This window comes from Hyperoodon ampullatus (assembly GCF_949752795.1).
Source record: "Hyperoodon ampullatus genome assembly, chromosome: 9".
Classification (NCBI taxonomy): Eukaryota; Metazoa; Chordata; class Mammalia; order Artiodactyla; family Ziphiidae; genus Hyperoodon; species Hyperoodon ampullatus.
This window is the reverse complement of record NC_136922.1, coordinates 46,761,211-46,776,190: the sequence shown is the minus strand read 5'-3', so window position 1 is coordinate 46,776,190 and position 14,980 is coordinate 46,761,211. Positions and strand designations below refer to the sequence as shown.

Sequence of the window (14,980 nt, the reverse complement as noted above, 5' to 3'; positions counted from 1 at the left end):
TGCTTAGCATCTTGAAAACACTAGGAAAAAAGCCTTGGTTGGAAGTGAAAGTACATTTGATCTTGCTCTTCATTTATTTATACATATTCTGCTCATTTCTAAAAACGAATGAAGAGCTCTGTAATTAACGTGGTGCTGTTACTGAGTCTGGCGGAGGTCAGAACAGGACATTTATTTCTCTCTGGTCCACTTCCCTCTTCATTCCCTGGGTACCCCTGTCTCGTCTGTGGCTTGCCCAGCCTCAAGGCTTGGGCCCTTCCAATCCCTTCTCCCCACTGAAATCTGAGCGAGCTTGTGAGAACACAGATTGGATCATTCCCCTCCCCTTCTCAACACCCTTCACTCCCCTGGCCCTCAGGGAGATGTCCCTTCAGCTCTGGTCTGCTGATCTGCCCCCAACTCCCTTTGCCTTTCACACTCTGGTTGCAGGGACCTAAAAGGAGCTAATCTCGTCCTGTTTGCCTTCACCTAAAGGCCTCTGTCCACGTTGCTTCCTCAGACTGGCACTCTGCTCTGCTGTCCCTAGTCCCTCCACCCTGCTCCTTCCCTCTCATCCTTCAGGGCATCCTTTAGATGCCACTTCCTCCAGGAAGCCCATCCTGGGTGTTCCTGTGGCACCATGTGCTACCTGAGACAACGGTTCACCTTACCACACCGTGTTTACTTGCTCCGTCTCCAAGTGACTGCCCGGGACAGCAGGGCAGCCTCTGTGTCTGCTCACTCACTACTGTATCCCGCTGCAGGTGGCCTGGTACAAGGTGGGCTTCAATATCATTTGCTAGATGAATGAATAAATGAATAAGTGCACACTAAAGATTGCAACCAGTCGCGGGGTGGGGGGCCACACTTGTGAAGTATGAATTAGAATGTTGTTTCCTCAGAAAGTATGAACCCAAAGAACAGAATTTAGTTCAGGATTCATCAGTTAGAAAGTGAGGGAGGCAGCTGGCTCTGAGGAGACTAAATTCCCCCTCCCACGGTGACTCCAAAGGAGCTGGACCACTCTCCCAGAGGACTCAGAAAACACATTTCAGTAACACTTTCCTGAGAGATAAATGGAGACTCTGTTTAAAATGGAATCCCACTGGGACAAAACACTAAAGCTGACTCAAAGTTAAGATTCATGTTATGAACTCCATGCATACAGCAACCTCCACAATTTAAATTCATTCCAAAGAAGGCAGCAAGCCACAAGCTAATAATGCTACTTCTTACCTGCAAAACCGTATATATCAATTTCCAAAACATTATAAGGTCAGTTGCATGTGGTGGGAAAGCTCTACAGGTGTGAGAAGGCATGAATCTGGCACTCAAATGCCTTGGCTTGCTTCTGGCCATCTGATATGGGTGCTAACTTGGACTAGGTGCTGGGCTGGCTCTGGGATTGTGTCAGTAAAGAGAACTAACCGTGTCCCTGTCCTTGTGGAGAGTCTAGTCTAATCAAATATACACTTGAATACAGACTTCTTTTAAAAACATTATTTCCCTAAATTCTAAGTAGGCCATGTTCAGCTATTAAATTAAATCCAGCACACATGGGATTGTGGAGTAAGGCATTGCTTCAGCTACTTCTGCATGGCAAAGGATTTTTTTTTTTAAACCCATATTTTCCAAAATCTACAGATTGATGACACTACAGAGTGGGTAATGTTTCAACATTCAAACCAAATGACAAAGGGCTTGGTTTATTTCATCCTTACACAGCTAGTAACCACCCTTCAAAACAAAACCAAATAAACACAAAAATTTCACGTGAAATTCTCCTGCCTTCCAAAATAATTTTATGTTTACTTTATTACCTAGCACATAGAAAGTGCACAATAAATGTTTGTTGAATGAATAAATCACAGGAGAGTTGTTACTATGATGCCTTTGTCAATTTTAGGTATGTTCTTTAATTCCCTTCCTTTCCTCTCTTAAAGAAAAAATTATGCATATTTTCTAGGATTCTGACTTTCACTTCCCTGTCTGATCTTGTGCTAGTTACTTAAGTATCGTTTTCCTCCTCTGTAAAATAAAATCTGTGTCTTGGTTATTGTGAGGCTTAAAGGAGGTAACAGATAGACAGTGACTGGCATTACACCCTGCAGATAATGTTGGGTTTTTTTGTTCCCTTTTTCCTTTTTTAACCTTTCCACTCCTTCCTCCTCCAACCCCCAAATAAAGTGTCAAAGACAAACCAAATTACCGGCCTGATTAAAATGTCAGGAAATTTCAAATGTAGCCTGGGCTTGCCAACATCTAGCTATCAACCTTCAAAAAGTTTTATTTACTATTTTGGGGCCTAGGTTTTCTCTTTTATAGAATGAGTGTGTTTCACTAGCTCATCTTTAAGGAACTTCTCAGTTCCGATTTTCCATGAGCTCAGAAACCTGCCTTACTAAGGAATTGGATATTGCTAACACACTAATGCCATCTACGATCAGAAAGAAAATGGACTCTGAGTCCCTTCATAGAGATGGATTCTAAATTACAAACCAAAGTAAAACTTGTCTTTTAAAAGAATTTGTGTCAATCTAATACCTGGGTCAACAATTGGTGACCCTATTCTTAAGCAACAGAAGGTCCCTCTTTTCCCCCACTCCACACATTCCCCCCATCCTCCCACATCCCACACATCTAACCTCCTGCACACCAGCAGGGTTCCCATTCACAGCTCTGCAATGATGTACTTAGAAATCTAGGTATTTTAAGCAATACCACAATTACAAATGGATCATTTGAAATGAGTTAGACAATTGACACAATATTATGTCAAACCTAACATTTGCTTGATTTTTTGGTCTTTCATACCCTGAAATATATCCAAGTCGACCAAACAAAGACCTACCAAGGTTATACACACACACACACACAAAAAATCTCGCTTCATTTTCATAAATATTCAGTGTATGACTGCCACCTAGTGGTGCAATGTATCCTCGCAGGACCAAATCTCCAAACAGCTAAATGGACACGGACACTTAGACAAACAATGAAACATTGTTCCTCTGCTGCTCACCAGTCATTTCAGGGAAATTTAAGAGTATATCCATCTCCTCAGCTATCTATTTTGCCCATACAAATAGCTGAAGGGTCTACTGCACATGGAGTCAATGCCACATTATTTAATCCTACAACTAAACGCAACAAAAGCGCATTATTACTCTATTAATTTTAATATTCATTAGCAATTAAAAAGGATTTCCCCAATAGTCTGTTCTTACCTTCCAGTTTCATTTGGTCTAATCTTGATTTTTAGTTATGCATGAAGAAGCATCTACAAGTGACAGCCTTACAAAAAGTGCACATTACATGAAAATCTGACTTTAATTAAAACCAGTTACTAAATCCCAGCAATTTCCAGCTGTCTCTTCTATCTTATCCTTAGAGAATTATAGATCACATTAATTGGTATTCTGTCATGTAAAGAGACACCAGCAATGATTAATTGCATCCTTGGTGCTTTTGATTTACATCTTCTTTACTAGAGGGATTCAAATCACATCTCATTACCTTCCAGCAGGTACCCCTTTTGTTAACCCTCATGAAATCTCCTACCTTCCTGAACTTCTCCATTTGCTTGTAGAGGTCTGGATCAAGCTCCTGGGACACGTCCTTCATCCATAATAACGCCCCTCTGTATTCAGTCCGGCACTGCTCCATGCGGTTCACAGTCAGCCAAGTGTCCGAGATGGCCCGATGTCGAAAAGTCTCCACTTCTTGGTGAAAGCGACACAAAGGATTTCGCAAGGCCAACCTAGACAAGAGGGTAAAGCCACAATATTGAAACTAAGAGGGCCATCAATTTGAATCCTTGATAGTTTACCAGTATTAAACTCATGAGCCTAGAATAGTGCCTGAAACATAGTCGAGGCTATAGAAATACTTGCTGAATTATAACTGAAATGTATGAGAACTGATGAGTCAACCAGAGATGATTATCCATGTGCTGATCCCTTAGATTACTGTTACTTAACTGTATCACTGGGGAGTCTCTCCATTAGTATTGTTGGGGGTGGCCCCATGCCTGGGCAGAGTACTTGTTTAAAGCTGGAACCAATCTTGTGTTAACGGAGGAAGGTCAAGGCATGACTATTTCCCATTTCTGCTCTTGGCCACTCCCTGCCTTCTGCCTCCCTGAAGCCTGGCTCTTTGGGAAGGCATGGATGTATGCAGGATGAGGTCTCCCTGTCTAGGCCATTCTGGATTACTCTCCAAAGGCCAGGGCATCTGCTGCTTGCTTCAATAGTCACAGAGAATGAAGTACAAACAGAAGCATCTTTAAATGGTCTAGGAAGCGGGAGAAGTACATTTACTGAGGGTCTACTGTGTTAGGCACTTTCAGATAGGTTATGTGATTTGATTCTTATTAAAAAAAAAACAACTTAAGGATACTACACAGAAATGAATGTATATTATACAACGAAGTGGGTATAAAATAATTATAATATTGGTCATAACATTACCATTATTTATTCAGCAAAAATTGTTTGATGCATATCAAACTTTGGATAAATACTTATTTGGGAGGGGAAGGAGGATACTGCTTCTTTCATCTCCCTCCCCCAAATGAGTAATGTCAGATGAATTATACTCTTAAAATACAGTAGTCTCCATGAAGCTGTGGGGCATAGGTTCAAAAAATAAAAGATTAGTATTTACACCTCAATTTAAGTGCAAACTTGTTAAGGTGAAGGGAAAAATGGTGTCAGTGAGCTGAAGGCAGCTCTTGGCAGTTCCATCCATGTCCGAAGACCTATGTAGAGCACTGTAAGATTACAGATGGGGCAATAAACTGTGTAAAAGAAAAAATTCCTTTTACTATTTTCTCTGGTTTTCCTCTTATCTGTAAAGCATCATTGTTAAATATTCAGACTTCTCTAAAAATAGCTTGCTCACATCATTCTACTTAGATGTTGCAGGCTGTTTTCAAAAACATATTGTTGTGCCATAAAGTAAGCTTGTGTTTTATCACCATTGGATTAAATTTAATACTCACTTTTCATCAAACTGAATGGGCTGTTGTAGCAATGACTACCAAATAAGTCAGTAAAACAAATGCTGGTATGAAGGTTTATAAAAGTGGAGACTTCTATTTAAAGAAAGAGTCCTCAGCTGTTCCTCTAAGGATCCTGTTCATTTCTGGTCTCCTTTATCTCTTCCTTTAGAGTTTGCCAATTTTCCTAAACTGGCTGAAACAGAGTCTTGTGAATAAAATATTCTTGATTTCTTTAACTGTTATAAAGTTAGAAACCTTTGAAGATATAATGACATGATGATAGGTGTTAAGATCTTGAAGAAAAGAAAAAGGCATATAAAGTCACCTCATTTTTTATGTAACTTGTTTCATATAAAATCAGAAAGGTGAAAACCCATTCACTTGTGATGTAAGGGACTGAGTCTAGACCAAGAAAAAATCCAATAACTGGAAACATCAAACTTCAGTGAAAGACTGGCCCACGTTTCCATTCATTAAAATCTACCCAATGGGAATAATTAATAAAGCACCTAAAAGTCTAATCCAAAGACGTTTATTCTTTAGTAGGAAAAGGTAGAAGTGGACACTAGCGGACAGAGGGCTTGAGTTAAACGTATCATGGCATGCCTAGATAATGGAATAATATGTTATGGACGGCTTTAAAAAGGTATATATGGACATAAAAAAAGTTAGAATTATTTGAACAAAAAATCAATTTGCTAAATAATCAGTATGCAATACTATCCAAAAATTGTATGGTATGCTGCTGTTTATATTAAAAATATATTCTGGGCTTCCCTGGTGGCGCAGTGGTTGAGAGTCCGCCTGCCGATGCAGGGGACATGGGTTCGTGCCCCGGTCTGGGAAGATCCCACGTGCCGCGGAGCGGCTGGGCCCGTGAGCCATGGCCGCTGGGCCTGTGCGTCCGGAGCCTGTGCTCCGCAACGGGAGAGGCCACAACAGTGAGAGGCCCACATAACGCAAAAAAAAAAAAAAAAAAAAAAAAAAAAAAAAAAAAAAATATTCTGGCAAATCCCAAATTATGTCCATTCGAGGTTTGAGAATTCAACTTTATGGGAGTTTTACGTAATCTTCCTACTTTCCTCATGTGCAGAGAACTAGTTTGGATTTCATGTGCCTGGTGAGCAGTTGAGTACCATGGAATCAGAGTCATCTTGTAGGAGGCCACCTTCTAAATTGCAAGCTGTCCAAGCTCCATTAATTTATGGATACAGGGCAGTTTGCTGGTTTACAGTATCATTTACATTGTTTTGGTTGATTTCTTTTACTGTTTTTGTCTGTATCCAAAGGTTAGACTACATAAACTTAAGGTACCATATGCTTTGTGAGATAACTTTGTACAAAACTATGAAAGTGTACAACTGGATAGCAATATTATAAAATAATTATATGATCAGTAACAGTAACTCTTGTGGTGACTGTGTCCAAGGATTTGGCTTGTTTCCCATAAATGGATGGTAATCTTGGCATGAAGGTACATATAAGAATTTTTCCCACTGAAATTAGTGATAATTATATGTATAATTTAAGAAATATATAATGCTTATATATTTATAAATAAATATATAAGAATTTATGAAAGATTTTTCAAGAATCAATGATCCTTGTAAGACTGGGGCAAGCGTATATGCATTGAAAGTATCTATCAAGGGGTTAAAAGCAAGTCAATCTCTATTAGCAAAATTTGAGTTGTTTTTAATTTTCTCCTTTTGGTTTGTTCCTGTTTTAAAATTTTTCTAGAATGAGTATGTATTATTTTTGCAAGGAAAAGTTATAAATAAGATTAAAAGGTGCAATCAAAGATTATAAACAAACACTTCTCTTGGAAAACTGGGGTAGAGAACTATTGGAAATTGTTGCATTCAATTATGAAAGTTGGGGTCCAAATGTCATTAGAGAGAACCAGAATGCTCAGGAGGGGGAACCACTGAAAAATGAACACATTTGGTTCTCTTTCTTTCCACCCCACCCTTCTTGGATCTTCATAGTAACACCTGTACAATAGGTGGTGGCCTGCTTTTGGCCCACTGGGAGAGAAAGCAGTAAGGAAAAATTCACAGCAGAAGAAAATGTTGGACAGTTTGGGTGAAATTTTTGTGGCCCAAATATTTTTGGAGACTACCTACGAGCCTTATTTAGGTATAAAGTCTGCTTAATATTAGTGAGTGACATTTTGGGGGGCTTGTTAGTTACTGGGGAAGGAGGAGGAGAGAAGGAATGTCACCTTCTCAGATACAAAGTGTGACTCTATGCAGTGGTTCCTGTTTATTCTACATGGACCTTGAACATAAGTTATGGTAGTGTTAAAAAAGAAATCACTGATCTATTACAATTTTCTCTGCACCAGAGCTTCTCAAACTTGAATGTGCATGGAAAACAACTGGGGACCCACTAAAATGCAGATTTGGATTCAGTAATTCTGGGGTGGGGCCTGGATTCTGCATTTCTAACAAACTCTCAGCTGAGGCTTTTGATGTTGCTGATCCAGGGTCTGAGCAGAACCGTGGAAGGCATCTTGAACAGCACCCCTCTCAAGTTAACTGCCCCCAGAGGGCACTCAGGGAACCCTTCTGCCTGGTCTCATCAGGCTCTTGCTTTAGTCAGCAGCTGGAAGGGGACTGGATGGATTGCTGTGAGCAACACTGAAGGTCAAATATAAGCCTAGGATAGCACTCACGGTGACTGGTGTATAATCATAGACCAGAAGAAATATGAAAACATTTTAAAAAAGTTAATACGGAAGGAAAAATATTATACATGTTATCTGAATCACAGTTAAGTACGAACAGACTAACAGCTGTGAACAGAGGAGCTCCTCAATCGCAGGCAAGAGCCTTCTAAAGGCCAGTAGGAGGTTCCCTTCATGAATGAGTGGGTCCCAGGTTCTCAGGAGACTTCCCCCAACAACAGAGCCCCAGTGCAGGCCACACACCTTTGCTGGGAAGAAAAGCAGAGGGCCTTTCCTGTTGCTTGCATCATTTTTCCTGCTCTGGTTTTATCTTGGAAGCCTTGGGATCGGAGAAATTTTCCCAGTTCGTTTTCTTCTTGAGACAAGACTGATGGAGAAAAGACCAAAAGGAGCCATGAACAATGAACATTTTTATTACAGAGAGGAGAGAGACAAATCACAAGGTCCTCTCTCTTCTAGAGGCAAAAACGAGACGAAATTAAATCCAAGTGGCAGGCTACAAGGTAAGCCTCCACCGCATTTAACTTTCATGCTGTTCTTCCATTTACGAAACGAGAGATCAAATTCACTTGAGTGCATCTGTCAGTGCGTTTGGTGCTCTGTAATCAGAACCAGAAAATGACCTCTGTACTGAAAAGCGAGCTGATAATGTGCTGCTTCGAGCTGAAATAAAAAAGTTGGGTTTGTCAAATATGACTGTGGGAATCTTTTGTGGCTGCCTATAATGTAGGGCCAGTTTCCCCCTATTATTCCCTCTTCCTGACTTTTTGATCCCTGATTTCTGAGTTACATTCCACTTGATTGCAAAGCAATTCAAACACCTTATCCACGGCATAGGTCTTGGCTGGAGCAGGGGGTGGAGGTTGAGGGTATGTAGGTAATTATGTTGGTGACTTGGTGGATTTTTTAAATGCAGAGCTGGAACCCAATCTGAATTGCTAATGCCTAATCTTGACCTTACTCTTTGTTCTTATTTTATAAAATTGAGGTATAACTGACATACAACATTGTATTAGTTTCAGGCGTACAACATAATGATTCAATATTTGCATATATTCGGCCTTATTTTTTAAAGACAACCTCAGAGGGCGCTATTGGTGAGAAAGTGACTGGTACAAGCTCTCTACAGACTGATTTGGCAGTAAATATTAAAAAGTCAGAATTGTATACATCTTTTGACGTTGTACTTCTGTTAGGAGTAAACTACGTCCTGAGGAAGTAGTAAAATGGGCACAAAGATGTATATACAGATATAATCATAGCATAGTTATTTATAGTAGCAAAACATTCTCTTTCCCTACCTTGGGGACTGATTTGATCAATGCAGTGCATCCACACAATGGATGCGCGGGCTGCTAGGCAGCTACTGGTCCGAGTACACATTCACCAACAGCTGAGCCGCAGGCAAGCAGTGACACTGAGCTTCCCAGAATGTTTTTTTCTCTGAACACAGACTTTGCTAGGGACATACTTTGAACACTACTCTTATTTCACATTTCTGTATTGATGCATTTACCAATCATTTGTCTCTAAAAATGCTTTCTAAGTGTTACCAGGATTCTTGTCTGTTTTCATGAACAATCCAGACTTCTTTCAGAATGCATCCCATTCCTGACACTATCCCCCCAACAACAGCTGTAAAACATTAGCCAGGAACCAGGAATCCAAAAGTGAAGGCTAAAGCTACTACTGCTTCCTTATTAATTAATGTTGAGCTTATACTCAACATTCCACGGAGAAGAGGCTTTAGAATCCATTCTTCCTGATGGTCAGTGACTACCCTCCTTCCTCTTCTGTTTCTCAAAATCAAGTTCATTGGTTAAAGCCTAGCTCAAAAGCTACTTCCCCTGTGAAGCAGGTGATCCCTCCTTCTCTGTGACAGCAGCGCCCTCTCGGCACCTGGTACTGGGGTGTCCGTGGGTGGGCAACGTGTCTATCTTTCCCGTGAGAACCTAAGCTTTCTCAGGACAGGGACCTCATCCAAACTATGGATTCCCAAGGCTGAACATAGAGTCTTATTCAGGGCACTAATTAAATGCTTGTGAAATTGAACTAACTATAACTTTTGCCTTGTTATCGCTGTATACTTCACTCTAAACATTTATCTGATATTTATGTCCTGGTTCTAGGTAATTTTTTAAAATTCCTATAATTATATGAAGTTTTGTTGTTTTTTAATACCTTCCATTCTTCCTCCTCTCCACTTACTAATATGGGACTCAACTGAACAATAAGGAAAAATTTCACACTTTTGTTTATAACAGTATGAGGCTACTGTCACCTTTTTTACCTTGAAACCTCAAGTCACATACAAATGAACACATGAACTTAAGGCTAGGAAGAAACCAATTCATGGTACCTGAATGACTACAAGGGTGGTGAAATGTACTCTTTCCTAAATAAACCTAAGTAGATTGAAGCACTTGAGAATTCATTTTTGGTTATTTTACACACTTGAGGATTAAACTTGGACTGGAAGACAGGCTTCATTTTAAGAGCTGAAATCTGGTAATGGGCAGTGCTGCTCAGAGGGTGGTGGAAAAAGTCTGAGTGGCATCAGGCTACAGGTTGGATGACTTAGTGATGACTGTGTCATCTTCCAAGAAGGGATGTTCATTCCTTAATTTTAATTTTAAAATTCAAATACTGAAATAAATTTATAGAAGTTTAAAATTCAGGTGCAATACAGGTATCAAATAACTCAAATGTTTCTACTTATAAGGTTTCACTCCACTGGGACTTAATTCAGAGACAAATAAAAACCTTTTCATGTTTAACTCCTAATTAGATTTTCAGATGTGCCCTGAAAAGGGAACCAAAGAACTACAAAACCAATTAGCTTGGCAGCATTAATTCACTTAGCACAAATTTATGGATGATCTCATATGTACTAGGCACTGTTCTTGTCACTGGGAGTAAAGAGATGGACAAGACACATGAGGACCCTGCTCTGTGCAGTTTATGTTCAAGCGGGAGCAGACAGAAAATAAAAAATACAAAACTCAAAACAAACTCAAAACACAAAAAGAAAAATACCAGATTGGGGGCGGGAGGGTGGCGAGTAAGAGAGAGTGATTGGTAGCTTCTTTGGGCTGGGTGGTCAGGGAAGGCATCTCTGAGCAGATGACCATTAAGCTGAGCTCTGAAGGATAAGGGGCCACTAGAGACAATGAGGGCAGGGACATCCCAGATGGAGGAAACAGTGAGTGCAAAAGGCCTCAGGTCACATCGTGGGTAAGAGCAAAAGTGGCTGGAGAGGTGAACTGGGTCAGATTGTGTAGGAATTTGTAAGCCATGGAGTAGAAGTATACATCTTATTTTAAGTGCTTATTGGAGGCTTTTCAGCAGAGAAGCAATATGATCCAATGTACATTTTTATTTATTTATTTTTTTAAATAAATTTTATTTATTTATTTTTAAAAATAAATTTTATTTATTTATTTTTGGCTGCTTTGGGTCTTCCTTGCTGTGCGTGGGCTTTCTCTAGTTGCGGTGAGCGGGGGCTACTCTTCGTTGCGGTGACTTCTCTTGATGCAGAGCACAGGCTCTAGAGCGCAGGCTCAGTAGTTGTGACACACGGGCTTAGTTGCTCCGTGACATGTGGGATCTTCCTGGACCAGGGCTCGAACCCATGTCCCCTGCATTGGCAGGCAGATTCTTAACCACTGTGCCACCAGGGAAGCCCCAATGTACATTTTTAAAAAACCTTTATTTTGAAATAATTTTAGGCTGATAGAAAAAATTGTAAATAGGATACAGAGTTCCTGTGTACCCTTCTTCCCCTAATGTTACATAACCATGGTAGAATGATCAAAATTAGGAAAATAACATTGGTACAATACCACTACCTAAACCACAATCTTATTGAATTTTCCTAGCTTTCCCATTAATGTCCTTTTTCTTTTCCAGGATCCCACATTGAGTAGTCAAGCCTCTTTAGTCTCCTTCAACCTGTGACCGTTCCTCAGGCTTTTTTTGTCTTTTATGACCTTGATGCCCTTTAAGAGTACTGCTCAGGCATTTTGTGGACTGTCCCTCAACTTGGGTTTGTCTGCTTTCTCATGATTAGACTGGGGTTACAGACTTGGGGGAAGGAAACCGCAGAGGTGGAGTGCCCTTCTTAGTGTTTCATAGCAGGGCTCCCGGAGATCAACACACATTATTACTGACGGTGTTAACCTCCATCATTTGGTTCATGTCATGTCTACTGGATTTCCCCACTGTAAAATTATGATTTTTTCCTTTTGTAATTATTAAAAATTTGGGGGGTAAATACAGAAGACTATGTAAAGATCCAGTTTCTCCTTAAACTTTCACTCACTAATTAAAACATCTTTCAGTGAATCTTGCCTGCCACAGTTCTTACTGTGGTGCTTACCTAATGGTGATTTTGTGGTTCCCTCATTCTTTCTAGATTAATTGTAATTATTTTATAAGCAAGAACTGTCTCTTCTCCCCCATTTGTTTTTTTTTTTTTTTAGAAATAATAGCAGCATTTAATATGTGAATGGATATAAGCTTAATACAAAAGTCAGATATATTTTTATTCTCCAGCATCAAAAATATAGAAAACATAATTAAAGAGAGGATTCCACTTAGAACTGTATCAAAGAAATATTACGTGCATTAGAATAAATCCAAAAAGTGATACCCAATACCTGTAAAGGAAAAATTCTAAAACTCTGTGAAGCAGTATTCAAGAGTACCCAACTAAAAAGATATAAACTATGTTTCTGGATAGGAAGACTTAATATCAGGAAAATGTCAGTTTGTTTTTTTTGTTTATTTCCATACACACTTAATGGACATTTATCTTACTTCATGGGTTCTAACCTAATACAATCAGTTATTTACTTTGTTGCTCAAAGTGTCCCAGCTTCGACCACTGGGAGCTCTGGGAGATTGCTGACTGCTCTCTGACTGCAGTGCAGATGATGGGCTGGAGAAGGAAAATGTGGAGGCAGGGAGATCAGTTAGGAAGCTGAGGCAGCGAACCAAGTAAGAGTGATGATGGTGGCCTGAACTAAGGCGGTGGCCATGAAGAGGTACAGGAGGGAGAATCTGAAAGCAAAGTAGGTGACAAAATGGACCAGCATTTGTGACTGACTGGATGTGGGACAGAGGAATGTTGGGGGCAGTGTGTCATGTGTCTGGATTCTTCATACCCAAGACTATGGAGTTCTAGCCCTGGAGAAGTCTTAGCTCAAACACTTAGTAAATAGTAACACAGATAATTTACAAAATTCTGCCTCTAAGTCCTAGGATTTTGTACTTCTGAAAAACAGTCTTCATAAAAGATTACTAATGAAGGAAAATGCCCAACTGTTAATTTGTGATTGCTGGAAAGGGGTTTGGCAGTAGTCATAAACAGACAAACTTCTCAGAGTTTAGTCTCAGAAATACAGAAATTGTACTCTTAAATGACCTACAAATGGAAATTTAAAAACATACTAACATACAACTTGATATTTAGTATTTCAGAGACAACTTTGTTGGTAATGATTTTAAGATGGAATGACCATAGGAAAATCTTGTTCCCTAAAAAACCCAATATCTGACATAGAAAATGTTCAGGAAGAAGCGCTGTCAACAAAATATAGTCAATGAAATAACTGTAAGTGCCTTCTCTCTCCATTTGGTCATTTTAAAAGGAACAAAATTGGACATAAGAGAGCCTGGGCAATCAGATAAAAACAACGCCAAATCTCAAGATATAAAACTGAGAAAACTTTTTTATAATTAGGAAAATAAATGGCACGTACTTATCCATGGTAGACTCAATGTAAAATTCTTCTGTTATGGTACTTGCATTGAAAAACAGCCTATGTAAAGAATTTCTGATAAAATGATTAAAGACCCCACCCCACCAATTAAAGAGCAAAGACAGACACTCCTAAACGGTAGTTTCCTTGTCTTGCTTCCTAAACATATCAAATTATATATTAAGGCAAAATATCCAATTTCTTACTGTCTATTTGGTCAATATTCACACTTATGGCATACTTACAACAGATTCTCTTTTGATAGAGTACAATTGCTTTAGACAAGTCCAGACAGGTTCTCTGAATCGAGTGAAACAGCTATAATAAAAATACAAACAAAATGCTAAACAAAACAGACAACAGTGAAATAAAAAATAATCATATTGAATATAACCATAGCGTTTGATTTGCTCACTAAAAACAAGACTGTACGCCTAAATGAGCTTGGTGTTATGTGGTGTACTGAACAGAAAATGTGACCAAAGCTTTTAAATATGCTCCTATTTTTCTATATTTATTAGAATTCATCAGCTCTGCGATCTAAATTGAGATCTGCAGAAGGATGATTTCCTCCAGACATTGAAATAATAGCTGAAAACCAGAAATCCTAAGTGAGGGGCCCAATTAGAGGACTTGGTAAACCAGAGACCCAATATTCCTTCATAATCGAATTTATTTCTTTTACCACTTACTGTCTTTTTTTTTTTCAAATGGAAGATCTGTCAATTAAGCATCATATTTAAAACACAACATTAGCTTATTTTGTGATCCTAATGCATTTTACGGCATGCTTAAACAACTCTATAAAAACAAACAAATATCAATCAGCTGAATGTTTTGTCTGCTTTGAAGAGATCTGGTAAAATGGAGTTTAGCTAGCAGCTCCTATCACTCATTATTTTCCCAATTATTTCATAAAATATACAGAGAAGAAACCTAATGTCATGCTATGGCCATAACAGAGAAAATTAAGGGAAAAGCAGGTGGGCTGTATGGAGAAGAATCTAACTAGATTTTAACTTATGGTGGTTCTGGTCTTTGCTTCAGAAATGGAGACAGTTCAAGAGAAGACAGAACAGTTGTAAATCAACTATACTCCAATAAAAATTTAAAAAGAAAAACCGAAGACAGAGCAGAGACTTCACACTTTCTCCACCGACTCAGAGACCAGGGCTGCTATCAATTAGAAAACCTGGTAGATGCCTCTGAGGAGCCATCCAGGGAAGCAGGGCAAGGCATTCTTCTCTCTCCCCTGGCTTACTGGCCATGGTGATATAGCAATTATGCCCTAGTATTACAAAGCACTTCACAGTTGAGTCAAAACAGAAGATCGGCTTCATAATATAAATGACCAAATGTTCTAATAAAAATGAATGCATGCATAAATACTTAAAAGATTAAAAACCATTCCTATGAATGCTTAATATGATAAATCTTGGTCATGTAGAGTATAAATTTTACTAAATCTCATTTCATTACACTTCATCCTCTACCTATTTAGGGAAATAACAAAAACCCTTTACCATAAAACAAAACAGAAAATCAGCA

The 14,980-nt window shown here is 39.1% G+C and overlaps 1 protein-coding gene across 6 annotated transcripts in view; it reads right to left on the bottom strand.

Moving 5' to 3' along the window:
- ICA1 (islet cell autoantigen 1) overlaps positions 1-14,980 on the bottom strand; it is a gene marked incomplete at its 5' end in the record, with an annotated part of 145,549 nt that overhangs the window by 105,431 nt on the left and 25,138 nt on the right. For all 6 annotated transcript variants that reach the window (XM_079711480.1, XM_079711485.1, XM_079711481.1 and 3 more), the window contains 3 exons: positions 3,541-3,739; positions 7,914-8,037; positions 13,678-13,750. In XM_079711480.1, the coding sequence (XP_079567606.1) occupies positions 3,541-3,739; positions 7,914-8,037; positions 13,678-13,750 (396 nt within the window). The remainder of the gene's footprint in view (positions 1-3,540; positions 3,740-7,913; positions 8,038-13,677; positions 13,751-14,980) is intronic.